General features: G+C 43.9%; 1 protein-coding gene across 1 annotated transcript in view; it reads right to left on the bottom strand.

Annotated features, from left to right (window-relative positions):
- EZR (ezrin) overlaps positions 1–20,299 on the bottom strand; it is a 51,144-nt gene that overhangs the window by 30,527 nt on the left and 318 nt on the right. Inside the window, exon 2 of the mRNA XM_023254543.2 lies at positions 19,505–19,592. Coding sequence (XP_023110311.1) covers positions 19,505–19,516 — 12 coding nt within the window. The 5' untranslated portion in view covers positions 19,517–19,592. The remainder of the gene's footprint in view (positions 1–19,504; positions 19,593–20,299) is intronic.

Here is a 20,299-nt window from a genome sequence, read left to right on the forward strand (position 1 = left end):
TGATTTCACATTTCCAGGAGGGAAAATGCAACTCTCTGGCTGGACACAGAGTAGTACACGTTTTATTGCTCTGATGCAACTGACCTCTTTTTCCAAGAGGAGAATGTAAGTGTGTTAAACCACAATTTTTTTTTTTTAAATAAACTCAATTAACAATTTACCCTATTAAAACAAAAATAAATTGGGGCACCTGGGGAGCTCAGTCAAAACGACTGATTCTTGATTTCGTCTCGCATCATGATTTCATGGTTCAGGAGTTTGAGCCCCAAGTCTGACAGAGCCTGCTTGGGTTTCTCTCTCTCTGCCCCTCCCCACCTGCTCTCTCAGAATAATAAATAAACTTAAAAAAAAAAAATAGACATAAATCCATTGTTCCCTTTGCTCACTCCCCCAGAAAGCTGAGAAACCACAAGCACAGGCCTGACAGCAGGTAGGGGGCCAAGACCCGCTTCCCTAGGCATCCCGGCCAATCCCTGCCCAGTGGTCCACATCCTGAAGAAAGCCCCTTCCCCTCGTTTGTAATATGAAGTCCTGTGACTGGAAACATTTTATCTACGAGGGATCTCCCAACTGTAACATTCTGTAACTTAAAAAACTATCTGAACGGCTTCTGACACCACCCAAGTCAGGGGCAGTGCAGTTCTGTAGAACATTATCCGACCTTCATAGGGAGACAAAGAGGTGATACAAATGGGGGGCTATCTGGGGGCTATATGTTAAGGTGGTTTCTGTTTTCTTTTTCTTTCTTTAATGGAAAGGCTTGAGTGTCTCTGTTGTGTTAATATCTTTGGTGCAAAACCCCAGGGCAGTGTCCTAGTCAAAGTTCCCCAGGAATGTTCTACCTACGGAAGTTTCTTCCATGGAATATCCCAAAGGACGGGTGTTTCAGAATGTACTCTGGAAAACATGATTTCTAAGTCTTCCCAGTTTACTTGATTAAAATGGTATCTAAAATGCCTTCTAAGAGTCTGAGAGGCATAAAAATGATATTGACAACGAAATATTGGATTTTACTTCTAACCCACGTATGGCTGTCATATTATCTGCCAGTTCTTTCCCTTGTTTGTTTTGGTAAATAAATCCAGTACCGCAATTTTTCCTTTGGGAAGTGCCCATTTCCTTCTGAAATACAATGAATTTGGTTTAAGATTACTGCTCTAAAAAAAAAAAAAAAAAAAAAAAAAAAAAAAAAAAAGATTACCTCTCTAATCACACTTTTTACAGAATAAATTCATAGTGCACTAAAGACCAAGAAGGAAACATTCAAGACCAATCAATTCCTCTACAGCCTTCACAGGCTTGTCTTCTTGGGCAAGGCAGTCAGATTTCATCTTAGTCGGCGGGTGGGGGAAGAAAGTTTGCAGCAGGAAAACCATTTAAAATACAAAGCGAAATACAAACCGTAACAGTTGAACGTTTGAATTTCAGGCAGTGGATTCAGTGATAACAGATTAATCCCTATACTATCACACCTGCATTTACTCAAAAATTAGCCTCAGTAGAACCATCCAAGCACCACCAAGATTGCATTGAGAGCTTGACCTTTCGTAATCACTTAAAAATGTCAGTGCTGTTTTCCAACATTCCAGCCTTCTTCCGAAGGTGCCACTTCAGCAACTTCTAACAGCTTTCAAATATTTGGATAAGACCTTTCAAATACTTAGAAATGCTCTGATAGGAAGTAGATACAGTAAACTTTCTGCCACAAATGGGGGAAGCAGGGAAGTGGAACAAGGAAAAATTCTCACAACAGATAATAAGTGATTTATAACAGTTTTCTGAGATGCTATTTTGGTTCATGTAATTCAATAATTATAGAGACTATTGTATTTTGATTTTCATGTTGAGTCATTATGTGTTCTTTTTTAATAACAGCTTTGTTGAAATATAACTTACACACAATTCGCCCATCTAAAACATGCAATTCAGTGGTTTTCAGCAGAGTTATGCAACCAGCACCACTATCTACTTTTAGAGCATCTCATTCCCTTAAAAGAAACCTGGTGCCCATTAGCAGTCACCCCTGCCAATACTCCTTTCTCCCCAGCCCTGAGAAACACTCATCTACTTTTTGTCTCCATAGATTTCCCTGTTCTCAACAGGGCGTATAAACACTCTGCCTTCCATCACTCAGTGTAATGTTTTCGAGGTTCATCCATGATATAGCCTGTACTGGGGCTTCCCTCTTTATCGCCAAGGAACATTCCAGTGTATGGATACATCACTGCTGTCCATCCATTCACCATTTGGGACATTTGGGTTGAGTATCTTATTAACTAGCTCCATGTTGCTTTAGTGATTGCAAATATGAACTATACTGTCAGTTTGGCATTCAAAATGGTAAGAATAAAAAATCTTTAGGGGAAAATAAAGATGAAAAAAATGAATTTTTATGTGTGTACTTATTTAAAAGATTTTAAGTAATCTCTACATCCAATGTGGGGCTTGAAACCACAACCCTGAGATCAAGAGTCACATGCTCCGCTGACTGAGCCAGCCCAGCAACTCAGAAAAATGAATTTTTAAAAACTAAAATTCAATTTAAGTTTACTGCTGTAAGTTGTAAATGAAAATATTCTATGTGCTCACAGGAAGACGGTCCAAGCTGCCAAACTGATGTGAACACAGTAGAAGACACTCTGAATCCTATGCTCCCACACTTACTCTCTGAAGCCAGCAGTATTTCTAGCATCATGAATTCTAGTCAACTCCTTCCCCTTACACATGAGGGAAGACAACTGGGCGTTCACCACCAAGGAGAGGAGGGGAGAACCCAGGCTCTTGTTCAGGGTTCTCCCAAGTAAATCGTGTTCCTGATCTAACTTTTAGGCAGGCAGCCGAGTCTTCTGTTCGACACTGAACTCCGATGGTGCCGGGCATGCTACAGCTACTTAACACAAACACCTCCAGAGCCCTGTTCACTGCTGCCCAAAGGACGTGACCACATCAGACATGTTGTAGGAAATCTGGTGTCCCTTGGTAATCGTTTAAGAAATACAGCCAGCTGCACCTTATAAGCTACTCCTTGAGTCCTCAGTGCTCCACAAACCTGCACACGCAAAAGACTCACCTGAAGAGCTTGTTGACACAGCTTTCCGGGCCCCGGGCCCAGAGAGTCTGACTCAGTAAGCTGGGATGGAGCCCATAAGTCGACACCGCTCTACCAAACTCACAGGTGAGCCACGCCAGACAGCCACTGCTCTCAGGGCAAGAGGTTACTACCCCGAACATACAAGAAGCCACAACACCTTTCGGCCAAATTAATGCATTTATTGCTGTTATTTATAATCCACTACGTAAAAATATCTTCACTAAATGTTCATTCATTAGAACTAAAAACAGTTACAGACCTATGCTCTCCCATCCGGCATACTCCATATCCCAACAGATGGACCCCCTATTTTGGTCATCTCTCTGGATCCTGATCTTTGAGATAAAGATCAAGTCCTTATGAGCAATACTCCAACTCAATAAATAATCCTAACATTAGCTATGACACACAGTGGTCATTTTTCACAAACGCTATCTAACAAATGACCAAGCTCCGCAAACTTGACCGTTAACTTAGCAAACCTTAATCGGCTTAGCGTAGAAATGCAGATGCATGAATTCAGCCAAGCCCCAAAGGCAAATGGATTTTTTTTTTTAGCTTTTCTCCCTCTATATCATCAGCCCTTTTTAGGGGATCATGGTAATGACTACTACTTAAAAGATAACTTTTTTCTACCTAGGATATAAAATGTTTGTTTCAAATGGACATCGCTGCTCCCAGTAACACTGTTTATATAAACAACAAAATTATATAGAAGTAGTTGCCATTGAAAATCCAGTGACCGGGGGCGCCTGGGTGGCTCAGTCGGTTAAGCGTCCAACTTCAGCTCAGGTCACGATCTCTGTCTGGGCTGATGGCTCAGAGCCTGGAGCCTGCTTCCGATTCTGTGTCTCTCCCTCTCTCTCTCTCTGCCCCTCCCCCGTTCATGCTCTGTCTCTCTCTGTCTCAAAAATAAATAAACGTTAAAAAAAAAAAAAAAAAGAAAAAATCCAGTGACCATAGTTTACATTGTTATAGTTTCTAATAAGCATATAATTAGACGAGCCCGGCTTTTATTGAAGAAAGCCAGTCCAGAAACCACCCTACTGTCATATACCATTCTTTTAAGGATAGAGAGGCCAAAAGAAAAACCGGTATGTTGCTATGGGGAGGTATTTACCACAACAGCACAACACTGATGTACAGAGAGAAGACAAGTAAAATAGAAATGTGGTCCTTAAAATACGATTGTGCGTCAAATGGAGCCAAGTCCGTAATAACCCGACACCAGCACTACGGTCGGTCAGAGCCGGGGGGGCAGCAGTCCCTCCTGAAATGTTCCCACCACCAGCAGAACCACATGTCACCACACACCCAAAGCAGGCTGGGCTCAAAGTTTAAAATTCCAGAGATACATGTTTAGTGCTAGCTCTTAACACCAGACCTTCAGAGAAGATGGAAAAAGCAGTATAAATACATTTTACTAATCAAATAACACTAACAGCAAACCTGTAAATCAACAGATAAGGACTCAAAATACTGCTATTCCTTTCTTTTGAGCTCCTGTGTATCTTACATTTAAATTATACCCAATCACATCATTTTATATGTTCTTCTATTTCAAGATTAAAGAAACTGAGTAGCAGTGAATAAATTGGTTGATTGGGGCAGGAACGTTTTCAGATGCCAAAGAGAACCGGTCAACCACCTTTGCAAATGTAGAGGCTGGATTGTAACAAAAATGGTCAGGGAATTCAGTAAAAATTCTTCTATGCATCATCGTTTTATCTGCAGCACAACAAACCACTGAAGACAGAAGGGCAGAATAGATATAAAACTCATGTTCTGATAGTTTTCAAATAGTTATACAAAACTAGGACAACATACTGGTCTTTTCCAGTCTTTTATTGCCTTGTAACAGGAATAATAAAATCATCAAATGTTAAGGCTGACCAAGAGTCCATTTTGACAGCTCTGATAACCAACATACAGCACTTCTACAGAGGTCAAAGTGCTGATCCTCGGTTCTCAGTAATTCCTGGAACCTTCCCAGGAACCATGGGCGGGTGGTCCCACTATTCCTGAGAAAAGGAAGCACTGAAAGTCACAGAGAAGGACTGGGCGATGCTGCTGATGGCTGTCCTCCCGTCTCATGGTGCCCATCACGGGGCTCCAGATACTCCATTCCTGGTGATGGTAGTCATTTCCCCTGGACAATTCAAGCTTGGCTACATGTGAGCTGATGCTAACAGTTCATGGGAGCCTGAGAATGTCCCATTGGGAGGGAGTATCTATCAAGAAACCAAATTAACCTGCCACAATCTAGTGCCTCAGGATGGGCCACTATCCTTCTGGATTAAAGCAATCCTGTGCCCTCCCCTCCTATTCCTTCTAGATGGGAGTGTAAAAAAAAAGCAGTGGTCGGTTAACATCTGCCCAGGTGCTAATTACTAATGAAAAGTAAGGTCACAATCACAGAGTTCAATGACAAATAGCCAGCTCAACTTCATTATCAACCAAGTAGCTGTAAGTAGAGTTTCTCAGTTCAGGTTAAGCACAGTCCTTAGTATTAGGGAATGGGAGTTTAAATTTTAACCTCGATGGGGTGCCTGGGTGGCTCAGCAGGTTAAGCGTCTGACTTCAGCTCACGTCATGACCTCATGGCTTGAGTTTGAGCCCCACATCAGGTTCTCTGTCAGCGAAGAGTCCATTTCACACCCTCTGTCCCCACCCCCCCCCCTGCGTGCACGTGTGCGCACACTCTCTAAAAAGTAAACACTTAAAAATGTCTTTTTGACCATGGAAATACAGGGGTGGGTGTGCCAGGCCCCTGCTTCCTACCCCAAGAGCATTTTGACACCATGAGGGGGGCACCAACAATCATTTTAGCTAAGAATTCAATATCACTTAAGGAATTTTGAGGGTAACTTAATCATAATAAGAGTTAACACTATCTACCCTTTACCTCTTTTCTTAACTTTAGAAACGTCAAATTTTTAATGTGCTGTGGACAATAGGGCAGAGTGTTAACATCACAGCTGGGTCTTGGGATTTCCAAAGAACTTTCATGTTTCAGGTATCTCTACACGTTATATTTTATATCATAATTTTATGTTACATAAATGCATACATTATAAGTGCAACAACAAAAGTAGTGACAAGGTAAAACTATCTTGTAGGGAGATTCTAAATGGGTACTGCTTGGTGAGAGGTGAAAAGTTATCCTTGTCCAACTACTTTCTTTGAAAGGCTGAGGAAACTGAGGCCCAGAAAAGTGTATGCAACTTCCTCAACTTCTGATAATCAGCTACTAAAAATACTTATTTGTATCTACGGGGCTTCTAAATGTTATTGCTAAAGTTGTATCTTTCAATAACTCAATCGTTTTCAATTCTGAAAAGTTTGTATTTCCAAATTCCAGGATAAAATTATGTAAAATTATAGATACACAAAAAGGAAGAGCCCAGATCAACCATCGCATAATTTCAAGAGCACGTAATGAAACCCCAAGTCTTTCTAAATGGCTCCTTTTGCTTCTGAAAATAAGCCACTTCCTGCCCCCAGACCCACTTCCTGTCAAGCAGAGCTGCAATACAAAAAGCAGACAAACCAGTCTTGTTTGTACTCATTATAACCAGAGAAAATCACAACCTTAGAGCTAGAAGGGAACTTTCTGAGCAGCCCCACTAAAAAGAAGGTCAGTTCCCACTACTTGAAAACTGAGCTGGGAACATTTCGTGCTCCCCTCTGTTCATGGGCTCAGGCACTGCTTCTAGAAGGAGGAAACAGAGGCAGGAAGACACTGCTCTCCAGACATGTGACAAAATGAAAGGATCGTCCCTCTCACCCAAGTTCCAATGACCTGTGCTGCAGAGGAATACTGGTGGACATTTTCTTATCAGCTTGAGGGCACATAAAAATCATTTTCCTGACGCCTACTAGCTGTGCGTTTTAAATTCATTTTTGAGACAGAGAGAGACAGAGCATGAACAGGGGAGGGGCAGAGAGAGAGGGAGACACAGAATCCGAAACAGGCTCCAGGCTCTGAGCTGTCAGCACAGAGCCCGACGCGGGGCTCGAACTCACGGACCGCGAGATCATGACCTGAGCCGAAGTCGGATGCTTAACCGACTGAGCCACCCAGGCGCCCACAGCTGTGCGTTTTAAAGAACCTTTTTTTTGTGAGAGTCTGTAAGTAGGAAGGACATACACTGTGTGTGTAGATTTAATATGGGCACTAAACTAGCTACAATGCTTGGACACCTGACCTAGGAAAGGGGAGGCAATGATCAAAGAATGTCACGTTCCACAAAAGAAACTCTTTCCAGAAACACAGATGCTGTCTACATCCTTTTCTCCCCACTCAAAGGTCACTTTCTCTTTACCTAATAAGCTTGTGAAGTCTTGATTCTGTAACACGTGATTTCAGTTTTGCTAGATGTGTCATACATACTTCAGCATCAATTTAGTCCACTGAAAAGGGAGATTAATTATATACACAAACTGAGGATCCCATAAAAGAAGAGAAGGGCCAGGGCCAGGATGGCCACCACTTGCTGCAATGATTTTTAATTCTAGGCTCATCAAATACAGGAAATTAAAGGTCTATAGATTAAACTTCACTACCCACCTGGAATGTTTTCTCTGTAAAGTTACAAGTCTCTGAAGGGTTTCTCCTATCTAACCTACTGGGGAGGGGGCATGATGTGGGGGGAAGCCTATGAAAAAATAGAAATGTCCAAGCAGAATTCTTTTCACTAACCTGTTGTTTTAGGCAAGGACATAAAAGATAAATTGTACTTAAATCCTGTGCCATTTCTTTGACAGATCTTTGCCCCTGCTTAAGATCCCATGTGCAGTAGGGGTGTCTGGATGGCTCAGTCGGTTAAGCATGCAACTCTTGATCTTGAGTTTGTGAGTTCAAGCCCCATGCTGGGTGTAAAGAGTATTTCAAAAATAAAAAGTGTTAAAACCACATATGCCGTAATATTTTGGGGTACAGAACATTTCCCTTGTAAGAAGCTTAGGCAAAATACATTTGAACTTGACCAAGAAGCCCTTACTTTTGACATCTTCAAAAACAGAGAGCAAGGCCCCATTAGCTTTTTTAAAACTCCATATGAAATCAGTAACCTTACAAAATTTGCCTGCATAAGCACATTTCAACCAAACTTACTTTAAACGGCCCAGTGTTTCTGAAATTACACTAAGTGTCGGGGAAAAACAAAAACAAAAGCCTTCAATTTATACTTGGTCACAATCTGGTCTGTCAGGTCCAGGATGGATTACGTCTATGCACATAACTAGTGGAGGGGAAGGGGGCGGGGGAGGTCTGTGCTGCTTCGTCCCGCCCCTACCCCTACCCCTACCCATGGTCCCAGTGCTCCAAAACCCTGCCCCGGAATGCCCCACGCTTTACGCTCACTTCCAATTTTCAGCTGCCCGAATGCTGCCATTGAGACAATGACCTATTTCCAGCCAGGGCTCAGAACACAGCACAACCCACCCCCACCCCACCCCCAAGATTGTGGGAATACAGAGTAACTGGAACTAGCTGGGAACAAACACTTCTGTGTGTTTTCAAATCTACTGCAATGTTGACTGGAGGTCCCCCTTGAATAAAATATGTATGTGGGAGGTGAGAGGGTCCAGATGGGGTTAGGTCAGTCACTCATCTGATCAGAACACCCAAGGTCTCCCAAGAAACCGCATCCACTCGGGGGTCTGTGGAGAGCCGCTCAGCAGGACCCGCCTGGGACTCCAGATCCCAGGGCAGAGACGTCCCTTCCTGCTTGCCCTCCAACCACTCCAGCGTTTGGCGGTTTGTAAAAGTGACAGCATCTTTCCCTTTCACCCCTATGTGCTTTTAAAAAACAAACTTTACTTTGGAAAATCTGAAACATTCACAAAAATAGAACAGTACAAGGACTCCCCCCTCCCCTCATGTACTGTCTGTCACCCAGCTGGATGCCATTAACTTTCTAACATTCTCGATTCAAATATTCTTCCAGTTTAAGATAAATTATTTTTTTGCTGGCATTTTTTAGGCTGCCACAGGATCATTTCAATCGTAAAAGCTTCAGTATGTAGCTCTAAAGGACTCTGAGTACACACGTGTGTATATGTGTTACCCACCAGACCACTATCACTTGCAACGTAATTCAAAACTGTTCCCTAATATTTAAAATTCAGTTAATATTCAATTATCCATTGTCTCAAAAACTTTTTACAGTTGAATTCCTCGAATTGTGTCATGCACTCGGCAGCCTTGTCATCATACTGTATTTCCAAGCTGCCATGTTTGGCCAGTTTCTTAACAAACATCCAGTTTTCCCCACCCTATCTCCCCATCTAAGTCCCACTTATGTAAGCAGATACTTGAAAAGAAGCAGCAACATCCGTAATTATTTAACCAAGGCAATGAAACACCTTAACAAGAACACTACACTAACATACATAACGTATTTTCGTAAAGAGGTGGTTCCAAAATAATATTTATGTTCTAAGCTTCTACCAAGTGATCTGTGGTTCAATTTTCTCTTTAAAAACATAATAACCATGGCTGGCTCTCCCTCTAAGACATATTTTACAAGAAACCTATGGATGCAGTAATGGTGCAAAAGTCCAAATATTATTCAAAAAGAATTAATTTTCCCTGAACCTCAATGCCTGAGAAATGATGGAAGAATCTACAGGGGCATGGCAAATGATGACATGCTTATCATCAAACCTACTTGAAAACAAGTTCTTAGAGAAGTATCTTGGCTCACTGCCCAATGCAAGAGTGATTTACCAAACAACAACAAAACAGACAAAAACAAACCACAGTCTGCCCAGTCATTTTAACTGGTCACCCAACAAAGAGTCAGTGAGAGAAGAAAAGCACCTCTGCCTCTCGGCAAAGCCTGGATGAAAACCAACAGCAGTGCTGCTATCACTCCCTGACTTTATGTTAGAGGTTTGGAAGCAGGGATTTTCTTAATATTTTTGAGAGCGCGCACGAGAGGGGGTGGGGCAAGGAGTAGAGGATCCAAATCGGGCTCTGCTGACAGCACAGAACCCAACGTGGGGCTTGAATCCAGGCAACCATGAGATCATGACCTGAGCCAAAGTCAGAGGCTTCAACGACCGAGCCACCCAGGCGCCCCTGGAAGCAGGGATTTTCCCCTTTTTGTTCAGTGTAACCCTAGGAGCTAAGAACCTGGCACACAGTAGGTGCTCTACTTGTTAATGAACAAGTGGAGGTTACAGAAGGGGGGAGGGGGGTGATGTTCATTGTAGCAAAAGGAAAATATATTGCATTATTAGGCTAAGTCAGAAAAAGAATGCCCATCATGAGTTACAAAAGCTTTTAATCAGATTAGAATTTAGTAGTTAAAGAAGTAGAGTTCCTCTGCTATTTACTCTGTTCTCTATGGTGAGAAGAGACGGTGCCCGGGTGCCAGGCACGGGGCCAGAAGCTTCTGGTGCTAGGCTCTCCGGTCCTGCCTCATCAGAACCTGGGAGGTAGGTCCCTGGATCATGTCTCACAGGTGAGGGGGCAGGGCACAGGGAGGTTGACAAGCTCACCGCAGAACACCCTGTCAGAGGCAGGCATGTTTATCTAGTCGGTCAGCCAATAAAGTAGGAATTTAAAGTTTGTTCTTGAAGCAGGTAACAATGCCTTTTTTTTTTTTAAGCCACTTTGCATCTTGCTTCGTGGCCAGGAAAGAAAAAACACAAAAAATAAAAAACACCCCCCACCCCAAGTATCTAACATTGTCATAGATAGAACTAAGTTCTATTAAGTAAAATAAAGTGGGCCAAAGGGTGGACAATGAGAAGGTTCTATTTTAGAGTGGTCTAAATAATTAGGGATTGAATTAGAAAATCCTCTATAGTCAGAAATTCACATAGGCGATAGTAATTTCAAAAGCTAATTTCAAACTGTCAGTGATAAAAAAAAAGCAACTCATTTATAGAATATTCTGCTTTCGACTCAAATATCAGATACAAATTGTGTTCTTTTAGTATATGCCAGAAATCTGTCATTATACAATGGCTTAGCAAGTGTGACACAAGATACTAGCACTTTCTCCACAGAACAAAAGACCTGCTGGAGGACCAGCCTTGTTTAAAGTATTACCTCAACACCAACCATGCCTGCTTCTAGGTGATGACAGCTTTCCCAATACCTGTCCAGGCACAGAGCCTGTGATACACCTAATACTAAGAAAACAGATTACTTGCTCTTTGAGAAGAAATTTTTAAAAACTGGAATAATTGGTGTGGGTCTGCTTCAAAATATTAGCTTAGTCATAAAATATATACGAGGATAACATATTGAACAGTAATTCTTTTTATCCGAAAGCAGGGGTTGGTGAAATCCTCCGTGAAGGGTCAGATAAGTATTTTACGCTTTGCGGGCCATTTTGGTATCTGGTGCAGATTTGCTGTTCTTTTGTTGTAAACAACCCTTTAAAAATGTAAAAACCATCCCTAGCTGGTATCCCCTACCAAAACCGTCACAGCCAGATTTGGCCTTGGCCTACTATTCCACCTAAAGTAAAAGCGATTATTTGTGACGATATCTGACACGATGATTTTGATACAGAAAGCTTAAAACTGGCTTTCAGGCAAAAATAGAAAAAAAAAAATAGGACGTGGAAAGTGTCTTCATAGTTAACAAAAAGGTAAGCAAAATCTACTATACTTGGCTATTATAGTTTGATCCTCCTCGGTGGTATTTGTTCCTTTCTGCTGACAGTAAAAGTTGGGTCAGGGTCAGGAAACTTTCATTCTGCTTTTAAGATTTTCTCAAATACATTAGATTAAAAAGGTAATTACTATGTTAATGCAGCCTTCCCCATTGTTTGAACCGTATTACCATTTACCTATCGGTATTAAAAACAGCTTAGAGAATGAAAAGTGACTCACAATCAAAGGAAAATAGAACTGACCAGTGCTGCTGCCTTAAATTCACTTCTGCTCCTGTGTACTGGTGAGCTCCTAGGCATCCCTCAACACCCACCCCAAGCATCTCACCAGCTGAGAGGCCTTCCCTAGCTCTCCAGGGCATACTTCCTCTTCTTCTGTAGGTATCTCTATTATCATACCTACTACACTGCACTATAATTCTTTGCTTACATATGGGACTCCCCAATTAGACTGAGAATCCCTTAAAGGCAACAATCTAGCTTATTTCTTTTCATAGTTCTAGCACTCAGAATGTAATGGCATACAACAGGCCTTCAATGGGGTAAGGAAGGAGCCCATATGACCTCCCAGGGAATTTGCACAACTACAAGAGGATGAGAAAGAATGCTCCCTTTTACTACACAACCCAAACACTTCACATCGCTGTTTTTCTTAGAAGGCCTAGCGACAGACTTTACCTGGTTAATAGCAACTTGGAAACTAAAACCCTTAGTTTTAGCTCCGTTACACTGAAAAGTTTGTAAAGCTCGTTCCCAGGAAGAAAATGTACACAAGAAACAGCACCTGGAGATAAAATTATTTGGATTTGATAGAAACTTTGTTTATGTAACATTCTTTTCATGTAAAAACTTCACTTCCATTGAGGTTCCTAGAAGCTTGCCAAAGTACAAGTAAAATACCAAATTAATTATGAAACTATTCTTTATATGGCTGTATATTTTTACTTGGAAAAAATATGTATATTAGCTATACTAAGCATTTTTAGCCATAACGCTCCAACTCACATTATAGCATAGTTGTCTTAAAAAACAAAACAACAGGGGCGCCTGGGTGGCTCAGTCAGTTGAGCGTCCGACTTCACCTCAGGTCATGATCTCACGGTCTGTGAGTTCAAGCCCTGCGTCGGGCTCTGTGCCGACAGCTCAGAGCCTGGAGCCTGTTTCGGATTCTGTCTCTCCCTCTCTCTAACCCTTCCCCATTCATGCTCTGTCTCTGTCTCAAAAAAATAAATAAAGGTTAAAAATTTTAAAAAACAAAAAAAAACAAAAACAAAACAACAAAAAAACATTTATAGAAGTCTATGGGCGCCTGGGTGGTTCAGTCGGCTGAGCCTCTGACTTCAGCTCAGGTCATGATCTAGAGGTTGGTTGAGTTCAAACCCTGCATAGGGCTCTGAGCTGCTTAGGATTCTCTCTCTCTCTCCTACTCTCTGCCCCTCCCCCACTTGTGCTCCCTCTCACTCTCAAAATAAGTAAACTTTAAAAAGACATCTAGAATAAGATCTTCCTTATGTCCACAGGCACGGATGGTAAGTCTCTTAGAAGGAAAATAATGCAACCTTCTGGTCTCTTCAATAAATATTCACATGTAATTAGCAGTGGCAACCAAACATTTAGTGCTTAAACTAAAAACTAACTGGAGTAGCTGGGGAATCCCAAATGCAGTTACTACTGAAATGAAATAAAATATAATGCATAAAATATGCATTCAGTGATTCTGAAAGCAGACTGAATTTTATTGCTTAAGACTGCAGGTAAAACATCTAAATACTTTAAGAAAGCAGGCATATATTGAATCATCCTAAGAATCTTCAAATTATCAAAGACACTTAAACAGAAGTTTAAGTAAAATAAAGAAATTATGGTAATTCAGTAAGAATAGTAATGTTTTCCTTACCCAACCTGTAAGTATTTGTAAGTTTATGAAATTTTTGTTAGAAATCACTATGATTTTGTTAGAAATCATAGTAACTAAGGAGGGGCACCTGGGTGGCTTAGTCGGTTGAGCATCCAACTTCGGCTCAGGTGGTGATCTCAGGGTTCGTGAGTTTGAGCCACGCCATTGGACTCTGTGCTGACAGCTTGGAGCCTGGAGCCTAGTGCCTGCTTCAGATTCTGTGTCTCCCTCGCTCTCTGCCCCTCCCCTGCTTGCACTACCTGTCTGTCTCTCTCTCAAAAATAAATAAAACATTAAAAAAACAAAAAAACAGCAATTAAGTGAGGCCAGTGTGGAAGGCCTGAAGAGCAAAGAGGAACCTAAGAATGGGATCTCTTTCTTCCCTATTTTTTTTTTTAATTTTTTTTTCAACGTTTTTTTATTTATTCTTGGGACAGAGAGACACAGAGCATGAACGGGGGAGGGGCAGAGAGAGAGAGGGAGACACAGAATCGGAAACAGGCTCCAGGCTCCGAGCCATCAGCCCAGAGCCCGACGCGGGGCTCGAACTCACAGACCGCGAGATCGTGACCTGGCTGAAGTCGGACGCTTAACCGACTGCGCCACCCAGGCGCCCCTCTTCCCTGCCATTTAATGGAAAACGGCTGGCTTTTCTTCCCCTTTAAAAACAAAGACAGCCAAAATTTGAGACCGAGCACCAGTGGCGGCCAAATTAAGCTCCACAACCAAACCCCCACAGAGAGAGAAGTTCAAATCAGAGAGATTCAATTGGACATCTTAGCTAGTCTTTCTGGAGTTTGATAACCATCCAGCTATCTCCTTTATCCCCACCCCAGCCGCATTCCAAACACCAATGATGGCACCCAAGGCATTTAAGCTGGAACTTTAAGAAGGTGGTTGTGTAGCCACTCCTACACAGATGTTCCCTACAAGAACATCTGCCTGAATGGGTGCTCTGGAATCACACTGGATTTTGCCGCCGCCCCCCTCCCCCCCAAACACACCACAGGCTCTGGTCTCTGCTCACACACAACCACCAGTATCAAGAGGGCCTCACCGCACTGGTGGGGTTCCAAAGGGAGAACTATGTCCCTTTCTTATGAAATCAGCAATTCCCAAAATCTGGGGGCACTTCAGAACCATCTGGAGAGCTTACTAGAAAAAGCACATCCTACTTGGCCCTAGAGACGGGGATTCAGAACTGTGAGAGACTCCAGAATCTTCAGATCTCCAGATAATTACCTATACTAAAGTCGGAGAACACGGCACTAAATTAATCCTCACCTTTAACTTTATGTGTAATGTGTACACGCACTCGGAAGAAAAATTAGAAGCCGGTGGATTACTTTTACTTTACGTGGACTTAAAAACCTGTAGCTTAAGAAAAACACTGACATCTATATTGTATTTCAGGAGGTAGCGGTTATAATAATGAGAGAAGTCAAAGGGACTCCTTTCATCATTTCCAGTCACGAATTTATTAGCAAGTACAAACCAAACTCAACCCTCCCTCCCACACCCAGTCCTTTTCCAGGTTCCTTATCTCAGTGAATGGCACTACCATCCGTCCAGTTATGCAAGCCAGGAGCCAGAAGTCAGCCTTCCACCCGCCCTCTGCCCCTGCACATCCAATCCATCACTAAGTCCTATCACGTATACCTCCCAAAGAGCTCCCTAACACCCACCTCTCTCCACTTGCATCACACTGCCTTGGTCGATCCTATTACCACCCCTCACTTGGGCTGTTCCAATAGTCTACAGTCTCCACCTCTCACCTCCTACTGATTCTCATGTTGCAGGTGCAGTGACCTTTCAGAAGCCAATCTGATCAGGTCACTTCCTTCCAATCAACACCCATCAGTGCTTCCCCCTGAGTTAAGCCCTGAAAATGCCCTCTTAAGACCTACTAGGCTAGGCACAGCTGGCCTGTTTTTCTCCCTAGCTATACTCGTCCATATTTGGAACGCTGAACTCATCCTACCCGCCCCCCCTTTTCTACCACAGGATCTTTGCACAAGTGGGTTCCCTCTGCCTGGTACACTCCTTGCCTCCCTTTTTCACCTAGTGAATGGCCCTGCATTCTTTACATTGCTCAGAATAGTCATTGCCTCTTGGGAGTGCCTTCCTGTCCTGCCCGATTAACTCTCCCCCCCAACCACCACCACCACATGCATGCCATGGTACACAATCAAGTTATTCTAGGATTGTTGTCTGTTCCCCTCAACAGACTGTAAATCCATGATGACAAGGACTATTTCTGTGCCTGCTCATCTTGGTAACCTCAACATCTACCATAGTAACGCATAAATGACTGAACTAATGGATGAATGTACAAATAGACTCATTGTGCCTTACAGTGTGATGATGACAAATGACTAATCCTAGCCAGCACTTCTCACCACATGGGAAAATCTTAGCTAATTCACCATCTGCCCATTTTGAAGACGGAGGGATACACAAAACATATCCCATGTGTGCTTCTCAATTGATGGAGGGGATGGAAAATGTATCAGTGTATATCCAGTAAATCCCGTGCCTGTTGAAATATTTAGTGGACATTAATTGTCTCGCGCAACAATATGAATTAAGGACGCCGGCAGTCCCATTTTATAGACAATGAACCTGCAGAAACAAGCTAAGAAACAAGGACTTATTCCATACTGGGTATCTACCCAAGGGGAAAAAATATATTCCCAGAGAGACAAGGCAATTTGAGAAATTATCTTCAAATTTTGGCAAAAGGCGGAATCCTGAACCTGTTTTCACAGTTTTCCTACTGAAGAGAATATTTGCTTTTATATCAGAAACTTCCAGATCAAAACTTTAGAAAGGAACATTTACGGCATCTGCCAGAACCACTTAAGGCAGCTTGCGGCTAAACTCAGAAAACAGATTCTGAGAGCTTAGCCTTGAATGCAACACCTTTTTCATTCCTAAGCTTGACTGCTGTGGTTTTCCTTCCTACCGCCCTATGCCTCCTTCCTATCACGATGAAGAGAGCAACTGTGGTGGTAAGAAGTAAGGAGGAAGGATACCACAGGTCACCCTTGGCTGAACCACAGGCACAAAGACTGCTTCCTGAGACCGCTCCCTGGGCACAACCCCCCCCCCCTCCCCGCGGCTCTCTCCAAATAAGAAGGACCCACAAGGCCAAACATATCAGCTGAGCAGAGGGCGTACGTAGTGCCTTCTAGGCCTCAGATCATTCTCCCTGGAAGTCTGTCTACAAGTCACACATGAGTAGAGCCCCAAAGCAGTTGTGGGAAAAGTAAAACCAGACAACAGCTCTCCTTCTGAGCGCCCAGGCCGATCAAATCCTACCCACAGGCCTTGAGCAAGACTCAGCTGAAGGGTTCTCAATGAAGTCCACCCATTTCCCCATCGGATGATTTTCCTCTTAATTGTGCTGCACTTGACTTAAGCCTCCTTCCCTCTTTGGTGGCACTCAGAGTGACCCAGCTTCTACTTTAGCATTTGCATGTGTCTGGGCTCAGGTCCCAGACTATAAGCTCCCCGAAGACAAGCTGCCTCACCCACCCACACTTTGCACACGCAGCTGGCAGGACAGACGCTTGCCAGAGAGAACACTCAATCTTTCTAGCAAGTAGTGATTCGAGAAGCAGTATTAAGAGGGAAAGCAGCAAATACATATTTCATTTACACCGTTTTTATAAAGTTGTCTACTCACAGCTTAGATATCAATCAAAAATACTGAATTCAAAGGATCAGGTAGAAGCCTCAAACCCCAAATATTCAGATGTTTCTATATTTACACATACAATTAAAATATGCCTGCCCTAAGAAATACAAAGAGCCTTAAAAAAGGAAGGAAATTCTAATACACACTACCACATGGATGAACCCTGAGGTCATTAAACTAAAATGAGCCAGTCTCAAGTAGACACATACTGTGTGATTCCACTTATATTAGAGACCCAGAGCAGTCGAAGTCATAGAGAAAGGAAGTGAAGGGTGGGTGCCAGGGGCTGGAGGAGGGGATGGGGAGTTAGTGTTTAATGGGTACAGTGTTTCAGTTTCGAAAGATGTAAAAGTTCTACAGATGGATGAATGTACTTAATGCCACTGAAACAAAATGGTTAAGACAGCAAATTGCATATTATGTATTCTTTTACTGCAACAACAACAACAAAAAAACAGAATAAAAGAAATTACGGTTCACTTTGAGAAATGAGAAAAGCAGTAACAGGAAACTGGTTTACTGACTTTTTTCAGAGTGAGATCTTCAAAGCTGAACTCTGCATCTTTTCTTTTAGTGAAATAAAGAAAACCATACCTACTGTAATATCTTGACCACAGCTCTGCAAAAGGCTGCATGGGGGCTGTGCCCCGAGTAAGGTTGTGTTTTTAGGTCAGTTTTATATCACAGGCATTGTAAGGCCTGGATGTTATGTGCAAGTGGAAATGAAAAGGATTTTGTGGGGCCCCTGAGTGGCTCACTCGGTTGAGCCTGACTCTTGATTTTCGCTCAGGCCATGATCCCAGATCGTGGGATGGAACCTGCTTCAGCTCTGCACTGAGCCTGGAGCCTGCTTGAGATTCTCTCTCTCCCCCACCCCCCACCCCTCCCACCACTTGTGCTCTCTAAAAGAAATTTTTTTAAATAGAAAAAAATAAATTTGTGTAGGAAAAAAAATTTCTACATCATGAATCATTTTAATCATGTAATTCAGGCAAAACTATATTGACTTCTTCTCTGATAGCGTATTAACATGGTTATTTTTTTTTTCAAATGAAGAATGTTTTTAATTACTTGATGCTGATACAGTAGCTTTTTAATTAAAAAACATGGTTATTTAACCTAACAGTACAGACTTTACTAATAAAGAGCTCCTTTTATTAAGAATCTACGACTTCATGGTAGAAAAAGCACATAAACATCAACTACAGAACCAAATTGTTTGAAAAACTAGAAAAATCCCACATGTATCTTTCACTGCAATTTTTCATGAATCCAGAAATCTTCTTCATCATGATTTAAAACCGTTAAAAAAAAAAGTTAAAGCCTCTCTGCAGCATCTGGTCACCGTTCACCTGTGTTAAAGCAGGTAAATCTACACAACTTTCCAAGAAACGCCGGTCACAAAGCACCTGCCTTGTTTGCTCCCACAACTTCAGTGAAAGTGATTCACCCCAGGCCTGGCCAGCAATCTAACCCTGATAGCGGCCTAATCAGATTCAGGGGACAGAGGTGCGGGCACCAGAATCAGCTGACGTTTATGATGTAGCCCAGGAGCGCACGACCAGGAGCGCAGGGGAACCTTCCTCCACCTGCAATTCAAGTTCATTACTAAACCGCTTTCAGAGATAGGAATCCTGCTGCCAGCAGCAAATTCCCAGGTTAAGAGAGCACAACTTCACAGGCCTGGCAGGAAGCTGCCCGCCAGAAAGACGGGGTCTTCTAAGCTGGACGCCCTTTAAAGCACCAAAGGCAGACTTGGGGTGAATCGGGTTCCGGTGCTTAAAGGGACTCGGAGTTGATGTGCCTTCGGAAGCCACCCGACTCTTTTTTTAACAAAAAAACTCCCAAGTTGCATTAGAATACACTTTTTTTTTTTTTTTTTTTTTAAAGCAGACCAAACTTTCTTTTACAAAAAAGAGCATAAAGTACCCAGGCGGGCAGGGGGGCGTTCACAAACAAAAAGACGGTAGAAAGAGGGGCAGCACAGTGGACTTCCCAAGAGTTCCACACAAAAGGACCAACGAATCCCGAGGAGGGGAGACAATTCCCCACTCCGGCCGTCTCGCCGTTTGCACGAGAACCCCGGTGGCACAAAGAAGAGCCCCAGCACCTCGCCCAGGCAGCGCCGCCCGGCAAGAACGCCCGCAGCGTCCGACCCGCCCCGACGCTGGGTCACTTACTGGTTTCGGCATCTTCGGTTCCTGGCGGGTTCTCCTCAAGCCCCTGGAAACTCGACTCTGCCGCAGCAGCTGAGACCGCGCTCCCGACCTGCAGGCAGAGGAGAGCCCTTCAGAGCGCGCAGCCGCCCGCCGCCGCCTCCTCCCGCCGCCGCGCCCGACACTCGGCGCCCGCCCCGCGCGCTGCTGCTTAAGAACCGGCCGGGCGGGCGCCGGCGTGAGTCACCGCCCAACCTGCAATTACGGCGGGCCGGGCGGGCCCGGCGGGGAGGGGGGCCGGGCCGCGCGGGGGAGGGGGGCGCGGGGGACCCCGGCGGGGGACGTGGGCGGCGGGGAGGGGGCGCGGGGTCCCGCTCGGGGACGCGGAAGCGGAGCGGGGCGGGGTGGGGGTGGGGGGGTACACCGAGGTAGTTCTCGGACTTCCAGGAAGCCAGGCGGGAACGCCGCCGACAGCAAGTTTCACTTTGTGAAGCAACCGTTTGCCCCAGGGCTGAAACCGCAACCGTCAAGCCTTTGAGAAACACTTTTTTAAAAATGGTCCCCGCCCCGGAGCGGCCAGAGGGCCACGGGCCGAGCGAGACGGGAGGGGCGCGGGCAGGACGCGCGCCCGCGCAGCCCGGGCTCCGCGGGCACTTCGGGTGGGGCACCCCCGGGGACAGAGTCGAAAGAGGAAGGTCTGGAGCACCAGGGGCGGCCACGCCGGAAGGTTCGGCTTCACCTGCCTCTTACTTGGGCCGAAAGAGAGAACCGTGCGCCAAGGGCCGGACGAGGGACCCCACCGGCCCGGGGACCACCCCG

The sequence above is a fragment of the Felis catus genome, chromosome B2 (genome assembly GCF_018350175.1).
Source record: "Felis catus isolate Fca126 chromosome B2, F.catus_Fca126_mat1.0, whole genome shotgun sequence".
NCBI lineage: Eukaryota > Metazoa > Chordata > Mammalia > Carnivora > Felidae > Felis > Felis catus.